The 26,196-nt window shown below is 39.2% G+C and overlaps 1 protein-coding gene across 5 annotated transcripts in view; it reads left to right on the top strand.

Annotated features, from left to right (window-relative positions):
* The window catches only part of pard3bb (par-3 family cell polarity regulator beta b), a 307,077-nt gene that overhangs the window by 183,522 nt on the left and 97,359 nt on the right, over positions 1-26,196 (top strand). For all 5 annotated transcript variants that reach the window (XM_053496440.1, XM_053496439.1, XM_053496437.1 and 2 more), the window contains 4 exons: positions 53-185; positions 8,267-8,360; positions 9,679-9,788; positions 18,358-18,402. In XM_053496440.1, coding sequence (XP_053352415.1) covers positions 53-185; positions 8,267-8,360; positions 9,679-9,788; positions 18,358-18,402 — 382 coding nt within the window. The remainder of the gene's footprint in view (positions 1-52; positions 186-8,266; positions 8,361-9,678; positions 9,789-18,357; positions 18,403-26,196) is intronic.

Raw genomic sequence — 26,196 nt, 5'->3', positions numbered from 1 at the left:
TTTAGCTGACTTGGGTTTCAGATCTGCTACATGCTCTCTCTTTGTCTTGCAGGAATACCCGGACTCCCGAAGAATCCTCAATCGATCCTTTGATAGCTGCGTGGGCCAGTCTGCTCTCCTCGGCCAATCAGAAAGCCCTGTGCAGCCCCATATGGTGATAAACAACATCTTTGAGCGATCTGTGGGTGAGTAAGACACTCTGTGTTGTCGGTCATATGACAATTGAAGCCCTTAGAGAATTGACTCAGATTGACTCAGAAATTTCAATTCAAATTCATTCAAATTGTTGCTTATATTTTGCAGATTCATTATATTGTCCAAGGGTCCTTTTGAGCTCTTTTTATTTCCACACTCTGCTGTTTAGCTTTTTAATGCACAGGAGCATAGCAAGGAATTTGGAACCTCCATAAAGTATGTGATTCTGAGCCTTAATAATTTTCATTGTATTTTCGATAGTATATGTCAACACCAGTACAGGAAATCATACAAGTTAGTTTCCCTTCTTTTTATCTCCCCCTTATGCCATGCCAGTCTTCGCCATGTGTTTAAAAAGCCAGGAATTTGAGGCACATTTGCGATTCTTTTCATGTAAAATGGCGAAGTGTGTAGCCTGTCACATGAACCATCCTTTCAGCTGAACATAAAAGAGAAGTAATCCTCCTCTAGGATTTCAGCTACACCACAAGCAGGGTTCAAATGGAGTGTTGCACTGTCGTGGTTCCCAAAATTGTGTGCACGTAAGCCATCGTCTTCTGTGTACACATGCACTTTACCGCGTTCCTCATTTAGACTTGTCGAACACAGTACCGAGCAACATTACAAATGCTGCAATTTCTCCCACGTCGCTCTGCCTTTTCACAGCCTGCTTTTCTACCTATTGCTTATGTATTACTGCTGATTTCATATGATTTTTGCAAATATTCTCTCTCTTTCTCTCTCTGCCTACGAGCCAGCTGGGAATAATGCAAGGTATGACCTCCTCATGACTAAAAACGAAAATAAAAGTTCCTTCTTCTTTTGTGCTGTGTTTACTTCATGTGCTTGTTTTGCATTTCCCGCTCCTGACCTCGCGATCATTATGTTAATGTTAGGATTTGTATCTAGGCCGTGTGTAGGAGCATACCTGAATAATGTGGTTTACTAAACATGTAGAAGAACACACAATTTGAACTGAATAATATACTTCAAAAGAATAACAAAGCGTTTTATTCTGCAGGCTTCATACATGTCAGCTAATGCAGTGTTACACAATGAACACTGTAAAGGAAGCGTAATGTAAATATAAATACTGTGTATATATGTATATGTGTGTATATATATATATATATATATATATATATGTGTGTGTGTATATATATATATATATATATATGTATATATATATATATATATATATATGTATGTGTATGCATGATGGCTCTCAGATGAAATAGAATCCCCAGGAGAAGTATGTGTAGATACATTAATCAGTAGATGAATGGAAGCAGAGTGCATTAATGGATGCAGGAATATTTTTCAAAACATGTCTAAAGCATTTTCTTTCTTCAAAGAAAGGACAAAAAGGTAAATTGCTTTAGAACTAAATTACCGTATCCTAAGCCTGCAGCAACCTTTCTACTCTATGAAGCATTTAGGTTAAATATTAACAAAATATAAATATTATATACAGTCTTAGGCCACCCCTAATCACGCACACAAACACACACAGTATACTGAAATACCATACACCAATCAACCATAACACTGACCACCCACCTAATATGAATTAGTCCCTGCTTTGCCACCAAAACAGCCCTGGCCCGTTGAGGCATGGACTCTACTAGACCTCTGAAGGTGTGTATCTTGCATCACAGCCATCAGTACCAGATCCTGTAACCCAGTTGTAAGTTGGGGCTTCCATGGATCAGACTTGTTTTTCCATCACATCCCACTCATGATCCTTTGAATTGTGATCTGGAGAATTTGGTGGCCAAGTCAGCACCTCCAACTTGTTGTTGTTGTGTTCCCCAAACCATTCTTGAACCATTTTTGTAGTGTTGCAGTGTGCCTGTTCCTAATAAATGAGGCCACTGCCATCAGGGAATACAGTTTCCATAAAGAGGGTGTATTTGGTCAACAGCAATGTCGTACGTGTCAAAGTAACATTCACATGAATGCCAGGACGCAGGGATTCCCAGCAAAACCTTTCTCAATGCATCACATTGCCTCTGTCAGCTTGCTTTCTTCCTGTAGTGCATCCTTATACCTTTACTACGCAATGTGCTCACTGCTCACATGATGAAAAAAAAAAAAAAAACTGATCGCTGATTAGACTAGGCCACCGTCTTACATTATTCCATGGTCAAGTTTTGATGCTGGCGTCCCGATTATAGGTCGGCTTTGGCAATAGATGCAGGTCAGCATGGGCACTCTATGCAGCCCAATACGAAGCAAACAGCATTAACAATTTAAGCTAAAGTATCTTTTTTATTAGACCGGACTACACAGGCCTGTCATCACTCCCCAAGTGCATCAGTAAGCTTCAACGCTCTTTGACCCTGTTGTCGGATCACCAGTTTTTATACACTTTTGGTATGTTCTGGCCACTGTAGACTGTGAACGTCCCACAAAGCTGCTGTTTTGGAGTTGCTTTGATAGAGTCATTTAACTATAAAAATTTGGTCCTTTGCTTGTCCATTTTGTTTTACTTCCTACAAATCAACTTCATGGACAAAGTGTCAACAGAAAGGATCAGTTCTGTCTGTGGACATACATCTTTTTACATAAGATACTGTATATGCAATTCGTCATCATTTAATAATATGGCAGAAGCCTGCAGGCCACGTTTGGAGTATGTCGGATAAGGTCTCTGCGTTTAGTAGCCACATACAAAAGCAGAGAAAAAAAAATCTGATTGGCTGAATTTCAGCTCACTGCCCTGAAGGGCTTTTTTGGATTTGGCTCTTGTTTTCAGTACAGTCCCTGTTTCAGAGGAATGTTTTTGTTTGATAAGCCACACAGTGACCAATAAATTATTGATGCATAAAAACCATATAACTTAACGCATGAACCAGTGAGAAGCAAGTGCAGATGAATACAGATGATCAGACCATGATTAGTATACTGTTGATCCTGAATGCCAAATGGAACAGACAAGAGGGGAAATGAGGTTGCTGCTAAAGTTTTACATTTTCTTTAATTTAATCTGCATCATTTAATACAGTGGTACCTAGGCATACGAATTTAATCAGTTTTGCAGGCGAGTTCTTAAGGTGAAATTTCATATTGCGAAACACATTTTCCCATAGGAAATGCTTAGGGCAAATGCAGATAATCTGTTCCAGCCACCCAAAAAATTACCAATATTACCAATTTCCAACACTATAATTATATTTTTGCATGTAAAACAATCCAAACATTTAGGATATACATGTACTCTAGGTGAAGTAAAATATGAAATAAATAGACATTAAAACTTAATTTATTTATGTATTATTTTTATGAATTTTCTTTTTTTTTATTTATTTATGAAAACTGAAAAAGATTTTGTTTCCTTCTTTCCCAGCAGCCAGCGCTTACTAACATTTTTGGGACTCATAGTGTTATGTCTTCACTAAATCTTAAAAATCAAAAAATATTTAAACTTGGTTTGCTTGGCATTCCACTGACGCAAACGACTTTTGATCAGCTACTGGAAGTACGTGCAACCCAAATAATGTGCAACTGGAAATACGTGTGACTGGCTTGGATACTCGTAGGCCAAAAATGTGTCGCATACCGAGGCTTCACATACTTGCAAAATTTTTGTTCTTAAGGCGAAAATTTGCAAAGCGGGTCATTTGTATGCTGAGGTACCACTGAATAAAGAAATTGGATGTGTCTCAAGACTGCACAGTACCATATACTGTATGCATTAATGAACATGAAATAGATACTGTATATAGACTTAAAAGTTGATTCTTTATAACGTATTTATAACAGATTACTGATTTTTCCTGAACACTCTGGGCGAACCTCATCATTCGAAGGCGTAGCTTTGTACTGTACATCATCGTTTTGTCCTCTTGGGTCCTGATTACAAAAACAGGCAGTGGAGATGAAAGTGTTGTGTTGTGTATTTAATCATCCAGCACCTGAAATACAACACAACTTAGATACAGAGGGCCCTGACCTGTTCAGTTTCCTAAGTAATACTGTATAACTATCCCTGCATAAGCCCTGAAAGCAACAGCTTCATGTTGCAAAATAATTTTGATAAGGAGTTTTACAGTGTTTCTACTTTGCTAAAGGTATGGCTAGTTTAGGATTAATAACCCTGCTTCGGCTCAAAGAGCCATTGATCCATCATTTTCAGCGGAAACGTCTTATTCCAGTCTCGCCATTTCGCATTTCTGCTGATAAATAACCGTGTTTGTGCAGCGCGTGTGCGGTTGCGAGTGTTGAGAATACAGAGTGCTTTGAAGAGACCCTCTGTTTCACTCACTTTAACATCAGTTCATCTTTATTGAAAGTTCACTTTGAGTGTGTACGAGTGTGTGTGGGGCTGATGAATCACCCTCACCCTCTGCCACGCAAACAGATGAGAGATGTACTAATACTAATAAACAGTCATCGCTGTGCTGGATCATGAGTAATGATGACTGGTTGGCCTGTGCGGAGCCGCCTGATCTATTCGTTTGTCAGCTGTGATTTCCAGCCCCATGGTGCCAAAGCACAGCCACTCCATCACAGAGACAGAGAGCAGCTCACTTTCCCGGGTATGCACACCACACAAGCAAAAACAAGTCTCAGTCTGATTTTCACACTTTGCAACTAACAGCTTGTGTATCTTTTCTTGCATATGTCCCTATATAATGATCAGGGAGAAAAAATGTCTGCCTGTAAGTTTGCCTCTTGAATACTTTGTAATATTAAGCCTCTAAGAGCATAGACTTGAGCCACCACACCTTAGATTGGTACCGGGCCAGGTACAAGTATTTTTATCTCGTTACACTACTTACGGAAAAGGACTGGTGTTTGATACAACACAGTAAAACAGAATTGTATTAAGAACCAAGATTTTTGGCAACTCTCTTTGCCCCTCTTTGACTTGCTCATACAAATAAACACCCAAGCATGCTTTAATATCTACAAATGCTCACTTTCTCTTTGTTTTATGCACACACTGGCTGTATATATAACTGTGCATCATCTACATTTATCATATCTCTACTCTTGAGGCAAGATTAGGATTCTGGACAGGGAATGCGTATAGACGAACACGTGTTTCGAAGGAGATTAAAATGCATGATCTTGCATAACCACAGCCACTTGAAAGACCACAGTTTGATGCGTAACGTGTGGCTACTGTAGAAAAAACAGCTGCGGTTTGTTTACAGGGTTGGACAAATGTTTTGTACAAAGCATGTGATGGGACACGAATCAGATGGGTTTAGTACGAGTGATTCATTTAAAATAAAAACTTAACTAGAAATACACCTAGTTGCTTTCAGTGCTATGACATTTTTGTTATGATGTTCACATTGTTTACATTCATCAGTATCTTGCCTTTTAGGTTAGTTAATATATTTATGTAGGTTTCTGAGATACCTATATATACAGGTGCTTCTCAATAAATTTGTTGATTTATTTCAGTAATTTAATTCAAAAAGTAAAACTCATATATTATATAGATATTTTCCAAGATACAGTATATGTTTATTTCTTTATGACTTACAGCTAATGAAAACTCAAAATTTTGTATCTTAGAAAATTGGAACAGTATTTAAGACCAATAAAAAAAAAAAAATCTAACATAGAAATGTTGGACTACTGGAGAGTATGACCATGTACAGCACTCAGTACTTGGTTGGGGCACACATTGCATGAATTACTGCAGCACTGCAACAAAGTGTTGCTCAGCAGGCCAAAGTCCTCTTTTTAGATGAAATTAAATGCATTCTATTTGGCAATCAAGGTCTTAGATTCTGGATGAAGAGAGGAGAGGAACACTATCCAAGTTGGTTGAGGTCCAGTTTAAAGTTTGCACAGTCAGTTCTGGTTTGGAGGAGCCCTGTTATCTGCAGATGTTGGTCCACTGGATTTTATCAGGGTCCAAGGTCAATGCAGCAATCTACCAGAAGGTTTTAGTGTAATTTATGCTTTCCTCTCCTGACCAGCTTCATAAAGACGCTAATTCTATTTTCCAGCAGGACTTGCTCCCACACCTGCTCACACTGCCAAAAGTACTAATACCTGGTCTATGGACTATGGAATCCTTGTGCTTGATTGGCAAGCAAACTCACCTGACTATTAAAAAGAAAGATGCGAGACACCAGACCTAACAACGCAGAAGAGCTGAAGGCTGCTATCAGAGCAACCTGGGCTTCCATAAGACCTCAGCAGTGCCACAGACTGACCGGCTTCATGCCACGCTGCATTGCTGCAGTAATTCATTCAAAGGAAGCCCCGAGCAAGTACCGAAAGTTGTACATGTTCATACTTTTCAGTAGTCCAACATTTCAGTTTTCATTTTTTTAGTTGGTCTGGAGTAATATAAAATTTTTCTGAGATACTAAATTTTGGGTTTCATTATCTGTAAGCCATAATCATCAAAATGAAATGCATCAGTTTGTGTGTAATGAATCTATATAGAAGCACATGTTTGTATGTAGCTACTGTATATATGTGTGTGTGTGTATGTATATATATATATATATATATATATATATATATATATATACTCACACACACAGTATATGTATTTCCCTAAAATCACGTTTATTGCCCAATTTGTTAATTTGTTTACCTGCCAGTTTCCATCCACTAGACAGCTCTCCCTATTATATGATATGCCGCAAAATGATGAGGGTGAAAGTTAAAGCATGAGACATGCGAAGCCATTCAACTGCCCTCTCCCTCATACTGTACACCCATGATTTGGCTGGTATCATTGTGATTGACAGGGGACAGTGTATACCGAACCTCCCACTCAGAGAGCACGGCCAATTTCACTCTCTTGGCGCCTGGCCACAGATGATATTTTCGGAGTTCAGCCACTGACCGTAAAATTTTATCACTGCATGTGTATCCTATCTATATGTTTTAGGTTCACTGCTGTTTACTGTCTCCCGTCTATAACTGATATTCTGTGATATTCTGCTGTAGATTTCATCTCATCTTATCTCATCTATATTTGTCAAAGAACTTCTACTTTACTTGCAAAACACCCAGGAGCAGTATCAACAAAGTATGTGGACATGTGTGCAGTGAACTGGTGATAAACTGTAAACTAAAATAGCTTTGATTCTGGCAAGAAATACAAGAATTTTGTACAAAAAGCTCTATAACGGTAATTTAGAGTTCATATGAACCTACTGGATAGTAGCAGAGTTTTTTTTTTTTTTGCAGTTATCAGACATTAGTCACAACTACAGTGTCAGTTTCTCACATCATTGTTTAAGTTAATGTAGACAGCGTGCTAAGTGTCTAGGAATCTAAGGCATTTTGTTGTCATTTTCATGTTGTTGCACTCCAGACAAAGACCCCCCGCTTTGAATTGAGCTCTAGACTGTTCATTTTTATGAGCTTTAATCAAGCCTTTGTCATCTCTCGTTATCGCCGCACAGGGCCTCAGTCACAAATTGGTTTAAATCTCACTCAGATCATGCTGTGGCCATGGGTGAAACTGAGACACCTACGCAAACAGAAACAAAATGGATTATGCTGAATGGTGTCTCTTTGTCTAGTAAGGGAAAGGCCAGGAGGTGTAAAGCTTCCCTGTTGCTGGGGAGAGTGGAGCAGTTGGACATAATCAGTTTAGGCAAATAGGACTCAAGCTGAGCCCTCGGTCTGGATAACTGCTTTACTGTTTGTCATTTCCTCCCTCTGTTCATTTTCTTATTTATTATTATTTCCCCCATGTCTACCCTAGCCCACTATGCAGGCTTGCAGAATACAATGCAATGCTAGATACACACACACACGGACACACACACACCATTTTAACCACGCTTACCGTGAGGTAAGAAATCCACGCCATTCCCTGCACTGCAGCCATTATCCTAAGCGTGAGTGATCATTAAAACGTGAGTGGCGATTGCACCATGTTACAGCTGATAATAGGCTCAGTCTCTGGGCGTCTCTCAGAGCGGCGGCCACACCGTCACCTCTCAATGCCTCGACTCTGACCCCAGCAGCCAGCGCTCAAATTAAGCTGCATAATGTCCCTCAGACAGCTCAGTGAACAGCTCTAATGATGGGTTTTTTCCTTTCTCTCTCTTTCTCTCTCTCTCCCTTTCTTTTACAGTTTCGAATGGGGGTTATGGTGAAGAGCTAGCATTCAGTCCTTATAGACAGAACGGAGACCTGACTGAAGGTTTGAACCATCAGCCCTATCAGAGGTAATTTTATTCAGTGTCCTTTCTTTTTTCACCCACTGGATTAATGTACAGTATAATGTATTCTTTAGTATGTTTAGTATGGATGTTTTACCCAGAAAAGTAGTGGAACTATACAGACATCGAGAGAGAAACGCAAAAAGAGTGTAGCTTTTTTATTTAAGAGGTAATAAAAGTCTTATTATATACGTACCACACGTCTATTTTAAAGACAATTCCATATTTCCTGGTGTGACATATAGATGGCACAAAAGATGAGTAGTGATGAGTATATTCATATTCATACAAATAATAAACATCTAAAGTAAGTCTCATGAATCAGTGAGAAACAGGTGCAGATAATGACGAATGACCAGGCCAGTGATTAGTACACTGGTGATGCTGAATGCGGAGTGATTGGAACAGATGAGGAGGAAATAAGGTTGCTGCTGAGGTTGTTACATAAACAGGCACTTTTTAGGCACTCTGCAGCCTGTCACTGTAAAACATTTTTTTCCATTTCTTTCATTTAATTTACTTCATGTAATTTAATATGGAGACATTGAGGGGTCGCTCAAGACTTTTACATGGTGCTGTATATGCATGGATGACCCTGAAATAGAGGAGGAATGTAGGCTTGAGCCATCATCCCCATCAGAGTTGATTTTTTTTTATTGTCTAAAAAAAAGTGGTGTAATTAATTTTTTTGTAAAGTGTGTTTCGTGTAACCTTATTTATTGCTTTACCTTTATTTGTAGTATTTATTTGTATCTTTATTATAGTCTTCTGGATAGAGTATTAAAGGGTTGTAAGAACAAACTGAAGAACCCTTTAATTTAAGTTCTTTTAATTGATTGTCCACATTTGTACGGTCACTGCAGGAAATAAACCTTGGAACAAGCAAAAATTACCTGATTGTGGGGGACAGCCAACCATGCAAATGATGATATGATGATATGATATTTTTCAAAGCAATTCTGTTGTATCCACTTTACAACATCTTTTTATCTTGATTTCAGTTTTTTTTCATTGGTCCAAATATCTAGGATGCATCTGGAATCTTACGTTTATGTCATTTCGTTCATATGTGTTTCGTAGCTCAGTTTAGCAGCTCACATTTATAAAAAAAAAAAATATGAGCAATTCAATTGAATTGGATTTAGTGCTGCACACGTGAAAGCACTTTAAAAGATATTTATGCGTTTTAGAAATATAAATTAGCATTTCTGATATTTAACTGTTTTGTTTTCTCTTCCTTTAAATAGAAAATGAATTTGTCTGAGCTTGAACTAAATATGTTGGGCTCACTTTTCTGCTTCCCTGTGTTTTTTATGTGTATCAGTTTGGAGTGGGAATCAGGGCCTCGCTCAGCTGAAAGCTCTCTGACCTCTCAGCCTCCTCAGGGTATGATCGAGCATCATCACATTAAAGCGTCCAAAAGCATGGACCTGGGTAAGAAACTGAACAACCTGCATGTACTTATTGTAGCCTACTGTATTAAAAAATAAGGAGAAATCATTGTTAAAATAAATATTACACAAGTGTGCACATGACAGTATTTGATCTAGCAAAACATGGGTTAACTTAAATTCAGTTCATGGGTTTAAATGACATGCTTAATTTCTGTGTGTTTGAGCAAATATCATTTAATGACACTGTTATTTCTTTATATATATATATATATATATACATATAAATATATTAGTTTTTGCTCATTTTTGTGAAGGGTGCTAATAATCATGAACCATGGCAGCGGTTTGCAGCTAAAAAACTTTATAGAAGGCTTTTAGGAAATGAAGTACGAGAGCAACACACACACACACAGAAGCAGTGACTAACATTTATTGTTGATGCATGTGCTACTACGTACATGGAGCTTTTGTTTTCCAGGACATGCCAACCATATTGATTAAAGAGAGTAGGGATCCATACTGTTAGTGTATGATCAGTGTCACTCCTGCACATTATGTGTATACGTCTTGCCGATAACCACACACTCAGGTGTGTGTGTGCGCAAACCTGCACACGAGCACCTCTCTTGCTGAAAGCACCCCATCCATCTTTTTTTTTTTCCTTTTGATTTCCCAAAGAGAATAAGCATGCAGAAGCACTTAGCCTGCTCCAACAATCACTTTTTGATATGAAATGGCAACTCACCAGACTAAGTGCATGTCAGGAAACAGATCAATGCTCATCCTTCCCGTAATGCAATTAATCTGTGTTCCGCGTTCAAATCTCGCTCCTAAAATCTAATAAAAGAGGCCTCTTTCCTAGATGCATCACACTCGGACGCGAACTAAATCCGTGTCACATGATGGCGTTTTAACAAACACTTGTGAATGTATTAGGGCCCTTTATTTAATCGAGGGCTGATGGGGTGGCTCTCTGGTGACCGTGGCTGCCGTCGCCGTCGCCATGGAGTCCAGGACAATGGGCAGCACGGTCTGCCCTGCATCCTAATTTTTGTCTGCATAAATTTCATTCAGGTTGCAGGTAGTGAAATTTGATGTTTTCGATATGAGCCTGCTGGTATTAATAATACATAAGCAGTTTCGTAGTTTATAAATAATAGAATGTTTGAATTGTAGTTTAATTGAATTTTTTGGCAGCACAAGTACAGTCGGCACAGCATGGACACTGTTTAAAAAAAATAAAAAATGCCTGGAGGAAGTCCCCATAGACGTACATGCATAACACCATAAACCTGTAGAGGAGATTTAAACTTGCTACACAGCTAATGGCTTTGTTTTTTACTCCATATGTACCAGTGCTTGTGCTCTGGAGAGGTACTTTACGATGGAGGAGAGTTAAAAAACAACAACAAAGAATGCAAAGTCTTTGTATCTGGGCCTGCATTACCGAAAGCATTGTAATGTTAATTGTACATGTGTTTTTAAAGTGAGACCATGGTCTTCCAATAATTGTTAATTTATTCATTTGATCAAATATACGAGGGTGAGTCAAAATTATCCACACTCTGGTAATATTAAAACTCCTGTTGGCTGCACTGTCTTATCCGCACTTTCCGTTCAAGGCTACTGTTTACCCAGTCACTGCTGTGCAGGTGTGAACATATTACGTCAGTTATTAATTTGTAACTGCAATCAAAAATGGATGCCTTGCTTGCAATTTACGCGAAAGATGAGCAGTGAATAAACAGAAGCAATCAAATATCTTTAAACAAAATTTGGACGAAACTAAGGTAAGGGAAATTTTCTTAAAGAGAATCATTACTTATGACGAGATATAAATTCATCACCACAACCCTGAGAGTAAGCGGCAGAGTATAAAATGGACACATCCTCAATTGGCGACCAAAGTGAACTATCAGTTGGAAAATATTGATGGTTACAGTTTTCTGGGATTCTCAAGGGCCAGTAATATAACATTATCAAGAAAAAGGTTTAACAATCAACAGTGCTTGTTACAGTGAGATGCTTATTTAGGGGCTCCAATCTAAACTTCGGATTAAAGACTGCTATCCATGGGCGTGGTGATCTTGCATGACAATACATGTCTGCCCACTTCTGTCCACGCTCCTGACACTCTGCAAAACCTTTGTTTCGAGGTGTTAAAGCATTCTTCCTATAATCTTGATCTTGCTTCTTTAGACTTTCACCCGCAAGATTCACTTCTGATGGCGAAATGAAGACAGCGGTGCATTTGTGGATTGCCACTCAGCCTAAAAGATTTTTAAAGAGAAAATAACAAAAGCTTGTTGACAGATGGACAGAGTGTATTAAACAGCAAGAAGATTATGTTGAAAAATCATGTATTTCTCTTTTCTAAAAGTTAACTGAAATTCTACAGCTGGAGTGCGGATAATTTTTGACTCTTTCAGCAATCTTTCATACATTCAAACTTGTACTGAATGCTCCAGTCTGATTAGTAAGAAAGTAGTAATTAATTTACTGGTTATAAAATTCTTACTTTGGTGCCAACAGCAAGGTGAATTACAAGATCTTTATTATCATCATCATGTTTTATATAAAGGTATTGTTTATATATAGTTACCGCTAATTTGGATTGTTAAACAAATATATAATGTATTTGGGCGGATATCGCTTTTCCTTATGTGATCCACATCAACGTCACGTGTCTCAAAGTAAGAATGCGTTATCCTTCACCCTCTCTGGTTAGTAGCTGTGAAGTGATGTGAGAAAAATAGCTGTTGGCTACGAATTGGCAGGTTAGCACTATCTCTAAGGGCGGTCTTTCTTAAGGTACATACAGAGCAATTCACCTGACTTCTTAAAGTTTGTAAATGTACACAATTTCCTAATCATTATTAATTAAATTCAGCCCACTAAATCATTAAATAATGTAGGTGACAGGAAAGGGACTGAGTACTGACTAGAGAAAAGTCTATCATTTAATAAAATGACTGAAACCAAACTAATTAAAGACCAGACCCGCTGAATTTATTATCATATACTGTAGAAGAGTAATCTGATCTTATAAACATAGTTTAGAGACTGACACAAGAGTCAACAGTGGCAATTCATTTAGACAAATAAATCATCTATAGACGATCAACATCCTGTCAAGCGACTCATGAAGCTGGCTCAACAGCACATCAGCAATTTATGGGTCATTTGACTGCCAAAAAAATTTACCAGATATCTCTACTATATCTCATGCTCCAGAAAGTGAAATTATTTGATTCCTGGTTTGCATTACGATTGAAACAATGTTTCAGTATGCCTGTGCTTTAATGTTTAGTTTGTGATATCACACAACAGCATGCAGTTGGAACATCTAACAGATCAATTGGTTGTTCCTCCTGGTTTTATTTCTTCCAGCTTTTGTTTGATCTTGTTGCTGCCAAGGCACTGAGAGCCGCGGCCCTAACACCGATCTGCAGGTTGACATCTCACCTCCTTTGCCTACTCACTACAGTTTATAAGCTAGTGCGCATCGGTCATCCTTTTTTTTTATTCTTTTTTTTGTTCTCCTGCAAAACGCATACTTGAAAAACATTATTACAAATGATGTTGGAGTGTATTCTGCGTAATATTCTTCAGGGGGAGGAAGTAACATTGCCTGGGGCATCTCTAGAGATTTACCGTGGCAAGAATAGTGAGATAGGAAAGCACGGAGTAATGAGAGCAAGGTTTGAGATTAGAGAGGTGCTCTCGGTTCCGATGAGATGAGAGGAAGCAGAGGGGAAGAGCGAGCCCACCGGGCCATTGCCTCCGAGGGAGGGAAGGCAGCACGAAACCGAAATGAAATGTCGCCTCGCGCAAGTCATTTTCCGTATAGATTTGATGGGTGAGATGGCTCTAAAAATTGAATGCGCACCATGAAAATTGAACACTGCAGCACATTTTCAGACGTTAGCTAAGGATGACCCTATTAGCTCCCCGTTTTTTTTCTCCATTACACACAGAGCGAGGAATATTTCACTCCACCGAAACACTGGATGCAGCAGAATTTCAATTGCTCTTCATTAGTTTTTTTTTTCACATTTGCTTCCTGCGACATTATGTTCTAGTAGGACCAAAACCATACGCATGCGAGTGTTTTATTTCTCATTTCTCATTCGTTTATTTCTTAGTCTTCGCCTTTCTGAACCGTTTAGGAGTTATTTAGGATGAATTTAACAAGAGGCCATGTAGAGTGAAAGTTTAGCTTCTTTTATGCAGCTCCTGCGAGTTCTTAGTCAGTGAGCGTGTTTACTGTACATTCGCACTAGTAATGTCATCGTCTCAGATTTCACCAGATTATTCAAGCAGTTACTCTAAATTGAATTAAATTTGTTATCGTATTTGTAAGAAATTAGAGACATAGTTTAAGTAATGACCAGATTTAATGTTGTTTATAGTGCAGTATAAAGGTTATACAGATGTTTTGTACTGTAGATGGCTGTATTTAGAGTAAGTGATTTGGGATTTGTCCCGATTGTGCCAAAAAATATCTGTTCATCCTATCATCCAAAGATTGCATATTTCAATCCTGGTGATGCCACAGCCATGCCGTTTGAGACGAAGTGAGCAAAATTGGCCGATAGAATACTCTTACTCTTCCTGTCACTCACAGCAACATTCGAGGGGCAACCGTGGACATCTGAGAGATCGTGTATATGCTGTATAGCTGATTCCTCTGAGTCTGTTACGCTGCCCTGTGATGTTTGTGAAGTTTGGAAAGATGTGGTTGTCTAGTTTTATGAGTCTTGGATGAATCTTTTAATGGCCTTCATTCTTTTTTCCCATTTGATAGCTGTTATATGTTACGGGACCCCTGGCTGGTGGGTGGGAATTAGTAGGAGGAACAAAGATAACATTTTCATCTTCTGAGGTTGAAAACTAATTCACTGCTAGAAATTTCCAGTTTTCCAGGGGATTAAAAGAAAAAGGTTGCAAGGTAAAAATACCTTTTAAAGCTAAATAGCAAGCAGTGTTGGGTGTATCGTGTTAGAGTACTTGGATTCCTTTTTTTAATGTACTCAGTTAAGTAGTTATATTTTTAAAAATGTAATCCGTTATTTCGGGCAATTTATGTAATCTGTGATCCAGGCAACAGTCATTCTGTGTGTGTGTGTGTGTGTGTGTGTGTGTGTGTGTGTGTGTGTGTCATGGTAAATCATGATGAACCGTTACAGACACCGCGCGATACCGCGTAGGTGAGATAGGGCTATTAGTAGTTAACAGATTATGGGCCGGTGGCATGGTGGAAGTGTAGTGGTTAGCACTGTTATCTTGCACCTCGCTCTGTGTGCATGGAGTTTGCATGTTTTCCTCGTGCTTGGTGGGTCTCCTCCGGGTACTCCGGTTTCCTCCCACAGTCCAAAGATCTGCAGATTAGGATAATTAGCGTTTCCAAATTGCCTGTAGTGTGTGAATGAGTGTATGTGAGTGTGTGCCCTGTAATGGATTGGCACCCTGTCCAGGGTGTACCCTGCCTTGTGCCTTAAGCCTCCTGGGATAGGCTCTAGGCCCCCGCGACGCTGAATACAGAATAAAATGGTATAGACGGTGAGTGTGAGTTTTCTGCAATGGAAAAGTACTTTAACACACACACTTAACACCGACTTAAAACCAGCGTATCGAGAGAATCTTATATAAATATATATATATATATATATATATAACCTATTGAGGACACCTGTTTGTGTGCTCTTTGTTTTAGTTCTTTTGATACAAAATAGTTTTCAGTTGTAGCCTTTCGTGCATTTGTGCATCTGTATGTGTGTGTGTGTGTCCAAGGCCAAAGCGTGTTATTCTCCAGTGCCTTTCTTTTCACCAGCAGGGTACGAAGACAAGCGGTCGATGAGAGCGTGCCGTTGCCAGGAAGTTAATGCCTGCATTATTCAATGACCTATTTCTGTATTGTTTCTCCTCGTTCTCTTAGTGAAATGTGCAGAATTAGATTTACTGACGCCGGGAAAGACCATTAAACACACCGGGATTAAAAAGAAACCCGAGTATAAATGCAATAAAACCGTTCTCCGTGCTACATCTGTGTGTATATCTGCCTGTGATCTCTTGTGAGCGTTATTTTGTGGGGGTTTTTGAGAGAGTTTGTGTGAAAGTGGGTGTCTACTGTAAGTGTAAGCGTGCTGGATTTTGTGTGTTTGTGTCATGTTGTGAGCGAGTGGATGTGATCATTTATGTGATGATGTAAGGGAAACCGTCTGAGTGTGCTTGTGTTTGCTGCACAAGTCTGGAGTCTGATTGGCTGCTCATGTTGTCGAGATGAACTTGAACAGAACCTTGTAAACCGGTCTGGAACTGAAGAGTGGAAGAAGTGTGTCCTGTGTTTGCCAGCGTTAGCTCCAACACAGCGTACACACTCTGTTGTACATAGACCTTAACAAGAGAGAAGGAAACACTTTACATGTGTCATGTACTGCGAAAAGAGGCAAAGTGAGGAGGTGAAGTTGAGTTTCTTCTTTCTTCATAATGTTGCTTCCGGCGCTGCTTCCTGATTCACTTTATACTAAAGCTAATAATCTCCCAGTGCATATTCAGTATGGGTTAAACAGTTTTTTTTTGTGTGTGTATGTACAGTATAAGCGTGATATTCGCGTTTATTGCAGTGCGTGGTCACACGAGCCATTTTACTTCCCTGCTAGGAAAATCTGACCTCATAAAAAATGAAAAGGATTATTTCAGAGCGAGTGTAGTGTAATGAAAATCTGTTGCTGTTGCTCTTTCTGGTTTTCTGGCCAGTCGCCGCACGTGCTCGCTTTGAAATCTCGTGTATTAGCCTAGCCACTGCTGCTAATCCCTAATATTTAAGGGTATATGGTTGTCAGAGAGCCCAGACTCGTATAGCCTGCTGCCTGGGTTTGTGTCTGTGTTGTGTGTGTGTGTGTGTGTGTCTGACACACACAATAATTACACCAAATATCAGCCAATTCCCAGCTATGTTTATCCTTAAGCACTGAACCCATACTTGCTAGCTAATGAAAACCAGAAGAGCATTGCATTTAAAATACATATGTACGCCCCCCCCCGTCTGTCCTCATTCTTTTAATGGCTGTGGTTTGATTGGGAGATTTTACCCAGTAGACTTGCTGTCAGGATCTGGTTACTGATTTATTTTCCATTTTCATGGCACGAAAGAGCACAGCTAGCGCTAGCAGCCGGACCGCAGCCATGTGTAGCTACACAGGCGGCACAGCTGCTCCAGCTCAGAGCTTCTTAATGAAACCCAAACCCTGCTCCTATACACACACACACACACACACAGAGTTCTGTTTCCCTGCGCTTTAAATGCATTCTGTTTTTGCTACTGGAGAACAGGGGATTTCAGCTCCTGGTAAATAGACAAACGATTTTAGGGGAATATCAGATACAGTTGCTAACGTGTCATACCAAGTAAGAACATGTCAAACATGTGGATTAAAGCCTGCCTTAAATGGCTTCCTGATGTCTCAGATTTGTACATTTTAAGGCAGCTATGCTGTGTCTCTCTCCTCAGTCCAAAAGAAAAGCAGACAGTGATGAGTCTCTCCAATCCCGTCCCTTGTGCTAACTACTTAAACACAAATAAACACAAAGAACACAGTAATCATTGCATGATTATTGCTTGTTTAGTTTGAATGTCAAAAGTTCATCCCAGCTTCTTTGACAGACCTGAAAAGCAAGCTTAACTGTATGAGTTGTGAGTCACCTGTGTTTTTATTACAGTTTGTTTTTATTTATTGGAAATTAATTACAGTAAGCAGCATAATTTAAGTTGGACAAAAGGCATGCCTTATACTTATATACCTCACCGCGCGCACACACACACACACACACACATATAATAGCACTTCTTTGAGGGTTCACTTGAGCCAGATGTTTAGATTTGTTCTATAGTGTTACGGTGTTGCATCTCATTTGCGTACAGTTGATAAAACCGTCATTTAAATGTCAGTCTGTTTCTGCAAAATATATATATTATAGCTCCGAGAAAAAGTATCAGTCCATCCTTGACTTTTTTTAGCTTGCATATTTGTCACACTTGGTTGTTTCATATCCTCAAACACAACATAATGAAAGACAGAGACAAGCTTGGATGTGTCTAGTCTAATTGAACCCAATTATCAGTTAAATTCGCTTATCTACTTGAGTGAGTAACTAATTGGGCAATAACATTTTCACACAGGGTCCACTGGTGTTGGGTAACCTTTTCTTTCATCAATAATCATTTTACTTAGTGTTTACACCGGTTGTTTTAATCCTATGTTAAACTTTATTTAAATGGCCCGAAATGATTGCAATTATTTTTATTATTTTTTCACAGAATTGTCATGTTTCCTGGTGGTAGGATTAGTCTAGACATATGATCAGATTCTCCTTTAGTCTTACAAGTTAATCTGTCCACCTTTAGCTGATGTGAGATGCCTCAGCAACATACGAGAGTATTGATTGGAAAGCTTACAGCTGGTCATGTGCATGCAATTAACTGTCGTTAAAATGTAATCCGAGTATGTGCAGAGTCCCCCCATGGCCTAATCTCTCCATGTCTCTATCCTTCTCTCTCTCTCTCTCTCTCTCTTTCTTTCTCTCTCTCTCTCTCTGTCCTTTTCAAGTTGCAGATGAAAGCAAAGTAGGATGTCTGGCGGGGCAAAAGTCAGGTAAGGAATGCATGCACACACACACATTTACAAACACAAACAGCTGTGTCCAGGCAGTTGCCCCGTGCCTTGTTGATGGATGGCCTCCGTGTCTCGTGACGCTGATGGATAGGGCCTGATCTCCGAAGCTCTCGAGCAGACCCAGCAATCAGACCCGCGTTTGACTTGCAGATAGAGACGCGGGAGCGGCTCCACATGCCTCAAGAGCGTATCCCAAATACAACCTCTGAAATAAGTGCTTCCACACTTTGTACCTATTTGCAGTCTTTTCTAATGAACCTAATTGCTCCAGTTGCTCAAAATATAAACAAGCAATTTAAGCAATGTTAAGGCAGGAGTGTAGGTGTTGGTGGGGGGTCTTCCTTAACAAATACAAGATTTAGACGGCTTGATTGTAATTACAGTGTTTACCCCACTCTCTTATGGCTTTTCCATTCATCATTCAATCGTCTTCAGTATGCGCTTTATGCTAGCCGGGTTTGCTCTCTTGTACATGTTTACAAGGTGGGAATAGAACCAGCGTGGGTTGCCATTCCCAGGACACCATGCACACCACACACATTCATGTACAAGTTATACACAGAGGCAATTTAGACATGTCAGTCCACCTACCGGCATGTTTTTGGGAGGTGAGAGGAAACCAGAGAATCCTCCACCTTCCTAAGACATGCTGGTAGATGAATTCACATCCCAACCATATACCGTGTGCTTCGGTTGAGTGTAAAAGAAAACTATTTATGAGCCCTGTGTAATCTTGGGAATCAAACTCAAAGTCTTCATCTCGGCTGGGTGACGAGTGATCAGGTTAAACTCGTCAAGTCGCTTTCCAGTTCAGAAATTCACAAAAGTTTTGAGAAGACACATGGTGGTCTGTGGATGACTGAACTAGAATAACACCTTCTTCCAAACAAACTCAGAATCGATCTGGTGTAAGCAACTGGAATATTCAGGCCAAGTGAGGGAAAAAAATGCCCCTAGGCTTTAACGAACGAGAATCAGTCAATCTGAATAAAATTTACATGCTGAAAAAGCCAATGGTGTTAAATAGAAAATGGCACAGGAAGGCAGAAAAGAAATTGAGGTTAACGTGACTTCGTTTAACACACTCGTGTGCAAATTTGTTGACATTGCAAATGTAAGGCTGTAGAAAACAAGGGGGTAAGTTCTGTGTGTGTTTTTTTTTTTTTTTCCTTTTTTCTTTTCCCCTCCCAATGTAACTTCTTAAGAATAAATCTTAGCTCCCCTTTCACCCTGACTGCTGTAGACCATAATGAGAGGGTTTTCTGATTGCCTGCCTGTATGTGTGTGTGCGCGTGCGTGAGTGAGTGAGTGCATGTGTGCACGCCTGTGTTGGGTGTGAATGTGTGTAATTGTATGTTTATAGACATGCCTGATCTGATAACCTTGGACATGTGGTCCATGAGCTGGCCACGTTTTCGCCAGATGTTTTACTCCGCTCTGTTCCTATACAGTCTGGACGTCACCTCAGGTCCAGCTGTAGTTAGAGTTAAACATGGTAGATGATGGTAGAGATTAAAGAGGGGAAGGAAAGGGCCTCAGGGTTTTTCCCTCTCATAAGTATCTCTCCTCACCTGCAGCCAATACAGGCTCTACTGCAGGCCGTGGCTTTATAATATATGTGAGATCGAAACCTGCTCCTGGTCATACATCTCCTTCCCTCAGTGCCCATGTATCACTCCTGACTAATAGTATTGAGACTGTACATCTTAGTGCAATCTAGCATATAGGCACAGGACTTGGGTCCAAGAGACTTTCAAAATCTTTACATAAATTTTTTTTTTATCATTAATCAAAAGACTAACATTACTCATGTTCATTCGTTTAGTTATTCACCCACAGAAACGGCTTTATCCTGGTCAGGGTTGTAGTCGACTGGGAGCGTATCCTGAGAAAGCATAGTGAATGGGATCCCAGTCTATTGCACTCATTCACACAAAGAACAGTTTATCTCAGCCAGTCCGCTTACATGCACGGTTTGGGGAGTTACGAGGACAACCAGAAGAAATGCACATGGGTAGGACATTTGAAACTCAAAACTGGCGGTAACGTGAGCTCAGGAATGAACCTTATGAGATGTAATGGCGCACATACTTACAAGTCCATACGACAGAAACAACGATTACTCATTTAGCTAGATAGTTTTTTTTCTCTACGTTGAGAAATCGCTGTAAGTAATACGAAGTTGTACACAATATCCATTTGTTGTCACACCATTACTCTTATTGTACCACACACATGCATATACTGCATATATATTACTATGGTCTCTATTGTCATGGCTTTAGCTTTCTATAAGTTTAAACATGGTTCTCCTGTAATTTTAGTGACATGTGCTTACATCATTTTAGAAAATCTATATCAGATTTACAACCGGGGGGGGTTGGAATAAATAACGACGCATTGGACTTTCCCACTGGTCTTTTATTTAATTAAGAGCATTTCCATTTCCGATGTAGTAAGCACCAGTGCCTTAAATGACCTCGTTCTCTGTAACATTTTAGTTTAGTCATGACACCTCTGTAGATTTCTGGTTCTGAACTGGCATTTAACTAATGGCTTGCTTTTTTTTCTCTCGGCATGTGTGATTTTTCTCCCTGCTTGCAGTAAAAACAGGCCTGGTAATGCATTTAATAAAACAATCCATTCTTCTGTAGATTTACTGATGCTCGTACTAATGTTTATTGACAGGTCGACGAAGGGTTTGCTGACTAGGTGGCTTTGGTTGAAGCTGATGTATATATAAAAAAAAAAAAAAAAGGCCCCAAATGCCTCTTCATGAGCTTTGACATATTTAATTATCAGGGTTGTCTTAAGAGCCTTGGCTGTGTGCTTTTAATTTACCTAAAACCACTTCACTCCCTCTCTTTCTCTCTCTCTCTCTCTCTCTTTCTCTCTCTCTCTCGTGATTTCTAGCCTCAGAATACAATTCCCATCAAAACCCTGTTACACCTTCCTCTCTATGAGCCCTGTATAATCACGCTGCGTCGGCAGGGCTCGGGTGATTTCGCTTCTTCGTCGAGGTTTTAGTCTTGCTGAAGGAGACTGATGATGAAGCTGTAGCTTGTGTGCAAATTCTTCATGTCTAACAGTATAACCCGTCACTGTCCTGCTGCGAGTATCTCTCTGCAGTATTGCTTTTCTTCCTTCAAATGGCCCTGCTCTGCGCAGCGGAAAACAGCTCCTCCAGTCACAGTGTCGTGTGCTGTGGATTGGATTTACCAGTCGTTTGTGTGCTTTCTGCTGTGTTTGGGAAATGCAGTAAGCAGAAGGAAAGGATTAGATCATGTTACTGCTGCTCATCTCATCAGAATGGACTTGTGTGTCTGAGAGAGAAGTTAAGGAAAGGAAAAAGTCAGTGTGTGGAGTTAAGAAAGTGTACTGTACAGCCATTCAGTTTTCTTAACCAACCCCCCCCCCCCCTTTTTTTTTCACTGGTCTTTCAAATCCCATCATGTTCGCCAGACATGTTATAAATTAAAGGGCCATAAAAATATTAATGATTTAAATTGCCAGTCTATTATTCAGTCATTTGTCTTAGAGCATAGAATTCAGTCACTGCTATGAATTAATCAACATCTATGTGAATAGAATAAGCTATTAGGGAAGGTGTGTGTCATTATGAGAGTAAAGAATTGTACAGCAAGTCTGAACCCTGGACGGATTTGCCTTAGATGTTTGAGATTTCTTATTTTTTTATTTGATTAACTGAAAAACATTACATCAACTAACACTCCACGTGTAATACACAATTATTTTATATAAACCAGTTACCACTTTCACTGTGTGTGTGTGTGTGTGTGTGTGTGTGTGTGTGTGTGTGTGCATATAATCAGGTTAACATAAGACCAGGGTAATCTGGTTTCCTTCCACAGTCCAAAGGCTTGTAGAGTAAACTGATTGAAAATTATAAATTGCCTGCAGTGTGTGTCGTGTGATGGAGTGGCACAGCATTTAGGGTGTGCCCTCATAGTGCCCTGGGTCCCCTGGAATAGACTTTCGCGACCCTGTGTCTTTACACAAAAATGTACAAAGAAGTTCACTTACAAGTGCACTTACAACTCCTTGTAGTCACCTGGCACGGTTTTGCTACGATGCCTACGATTAAAAGTACAAGTTAAGAATGACCGATAATATAATTACAGAAACATACAAAGGAGGACCCATCAGGGGTAGTTTAGGTAGTGGTTAAGGCATTGGCCTACGCTTCGGAAGGTCCCAGGTTCAAACCCCACAACCACCAGGTTGCCACTGTTGGGCCCTTGAGCAAGGCCCTGAACCCTCAACTGGAATCTTGGATCTTTTCTTTTAGTTCTTTTTGTAGTATTGCTTTAAATAATCATAGAAAAATAACAATACTAATTTAGTATGTGTTAATGCTTACATTTATTTTTTGTAGTAATAAGTCATCTAATTAATTAATTTATTAATTTATATAGCCTTTTTTTCATACCTATACACATACACACCTCCTGCTTCCTTGCTTTGCATATAGAATTGCATGTAGCTACACATAATTATACATTAATCATTTAAAGAAATGAGATTTTTCTTCTTTTTTTTCCTTTTTAAACATGCATGTTGGTTTCGGGAAATGATTAAATATTGCTAGATACCTGTAGACACTCTGCCTTTCTCTCATGTACTCTTTTCATTCCTATCAATCTATGAGCCCCACTTTTTTCATCCGGCATTGATTATTTTTCTTTAAGCCGTCAGGTATGTATCCGAACTGCTTTTCACTCTTTGCTCTCATCAAACTGTTTGTCTGTGTATAAAAGAGAGAGATTAAGTTGCCTGCCAACAGTGTAGAGTGAGTGGCATTGTAGCAAAGCACCCTGGGAACTCCTTTCCCCCATTGCTTCATGGCTGCGTGCACAGACCGCAGGCCACAGCGCTTTGGTTCCAGAGCAAACACCCGACCTTCCCGCTCAAGTAATGGAAAACTCCAAGCTCGCCAGGCCCCAGAACACTTCTAATGGAAAATATGATCAGATGATTTATTTTCTCACTTAATTTTTAAGGGGAAAATTGAGGCCTGGTGGTGTTTTTCATGTAAAGGTGCAGAGAAAGCTGTGTGTTTTGTGGTCTGAGAAACAGCACATGAACATGTTTGTACCATAAATCACAAAGGCAAATTTTTATTCAAAATAAATTACTCACGCTTGTGAAACGTTTTTGAACTTCTTATACCGTTCAGCTGAATTTCGGGTTAATCAGTTCCTAGCTTTTTTTGACACCCTTTTACTGTTGTGTTGCTTAAAAAACATCAGGTTGTCGGAGTCTTGGTGTGAACAGTCTGTTTGACACTGTGGTCGGCACTCACTGAACCGTAGATGAAGGAAGGGTCATTTCTCTTTTCAGTGCAAGACAGGGTCTTGAAAAAAAGGTGTTTTGACAAAGTGGTATTTGGTTGATGTTATCCACTTGGTGTCTGAGGCAGAACTTGGACGGACATGTCTATATGCAAGACTGGCTCCTCATTCATCTGAGGTTTATGACTGACTCGCCGGAAAGACTCGATTCTGCCAGAAAGCCATAACTGGGATCTAGGGTCACATTCCGTACACTCAGGACCCATGAAAACATGCATCAGGAAGGTTTTGTAAGTGAAATGTTTAGTTTCTTCAGTCACTTTCTGTACTTAATTGTAGGCACTTAATTGTTGTCATCAGCTCCCACTTCTAGAATCAATGGCTAAATCAGTGCTGTGTCTCAAATCGCATGCTTGTGTTAAGGATGTAACAGAATCCGAATACAATGAACGTAATGGAAGATAATGTGTTCTAAATGCATGTGTTCTAAAGATGCAATTATGGGGTACGCTATATTTGTGTTTGTCGAAAATTTTCACAAGATGCCTGGTTCAAGTGCCATTTCTTCTCATCAAAGACAGACAATTAGCATGGACGTTCAACTTTTAGTTCAGGTAGCATTTTACAATACAGTATTATACAGTTTCTTTACAATTACAATTTCAAATCAAATTCAAATTTTATTTGTCACATACACAGTCATACACAGTACGATATGTAGTGAAATGCTTACACGACTGCCAGTGACCTTAAAAAAAAAAAGCTTAAACATAAGAGACATAAGAGATAAATATTAATATATAAAATACGTTAGAAGATAAAATTAACTAATAAAATATACTGTACAAGTAAAATATACTGTAATAAAAGAAATTTGGTAGGAAATGAAATGAGCTAGTAAAATATACTGTACAAGTATACTGTAATAAAGAAATATGGTGGGAAATGAAATTAACTAGTAAAATATACTGTACAAAGTAAAATAAAATATACTGTACAAATAAGGACAAATATCAATATAATAATATAGAAATATAAAAAGAAGAAAATAGAAATTTGTCCAAATCAGAACAAAGAAATGTAGAAATGACTGAGGTGTGCAAATATGCATAAAAGTGACTTCTTAAAGTGACTTGTTATTAAAGTGATTTGTGCAGTGGTCCATAAATAAAAAATATGAATATAGAGTGCACATAGAGTGAATATAGAGTAAATGTGTCCATTTGATGTTACCATAATATTAACATCACCGGCAATTCATTTGAAACATTATCAATTATACATCAGCAAACTGGTGCCAGGATCTAAGGCACCCGAGGCTCACTCATGTCTGTGGGGACAAAGGCCAGCATGTCTGGTCCAATCCTACAGAATGCCTACAGAATGCTCCCACCATGATGAAAATGTATCAGATCAGAAAAGGTTCTAACCTCACGATATCCCATTCCAATTAAGTACCCACGGGATGCGCAGACAAACAAGCCCATACCATGGAGGCCCTGCAACCCACATCACCCAAAGTATCCTCAGCCAATGTCCTGGTGCAAGGCACCACAGCTCGCCCTCAGAGGTCTTGTGGAGTTATGGCTCGAGGGGGGACATGGCACAATGCGGGACCCAAAATGTAGCTGGTTTAAAAAATGTTAATGCTCTTAATTTTTTACAAAGAAAGAACTACCTAAGTGGTGCCAGAATGTTCCTGCACTAGTTACCATCTCAACAGATGCATTTCAACAGTATAGACAACAGTTTTAAAGCATGGGTGTCATTGGCAGCACTCATTTCAGGGTTAAATTTACTCTGATAGACCTAGTATGGGTTATACCTAGTATGTTCACACTAAGGAATATGATTTGAAGGACGCACTAGAATTGACCAGAAATTGCAAAAAGGACATTTTGCCGTGGCCTTGCCGTAAAGAAAAGAATAGGAGAGATTTATAGCAGAAAGCCTATGGATTTGGCATTGGGATTATTGACAACAGTTTAAGCCTAAAAGCTCTGTTTGTTACAGTGAGGCTTTACATTGAAATGAAATCTTTATGTAGCACAATACACATTGTTGCTCATATAGCGATGGCCAGGGCAAACTGTACCCACGGCATTATTATTACATTCCTTTAAACGGGGGATAATAAAGCACAGAGAGCAAGGCAGGCCTCAATTTTATAGGGTTTTTACCTGTTTTATTATTATTATTATTTTTATTATCATTAATATTATTGTGGTCATAATTGACTAGGCTTAAGCAGTTTGTTTGTGTTGAATATTCATGTCTCATTTTAATCTAGAGCACAATAACTGAAAACATGCAGAAATGATATCAACTGAATTAAATCTTCGTTCAACAGAGACAGTGTAAATGCTTTTGGTTCACATTAGTGGGAGTTTCAGCAGTATCAAGCCATAAAATAAAAACAGTTGGCTTAATTTTTGCTTGATGTATTTAATATTTCTGTAGT

This window comes from Clarias gariepinus, chromosome 5 (genome assembly GCF_024256425.1).
Source record: "Clarias gariepinus isolate MV-2021 ecotype Netherlands chromosome 5, CGAR_prim_01v2, whole genome shotgun sequence".
NCBI lineage: Eukaryota > Metazoa > Chordata > Actinopteri > Siluriformes > Clariidae > Clarias > Clarias gariepinus.
The sequence above is the reverse complement of the archived record's forward strand: the minus strand, read 5'-3'. Positions and strand labels throughout refer to the sequence as shown.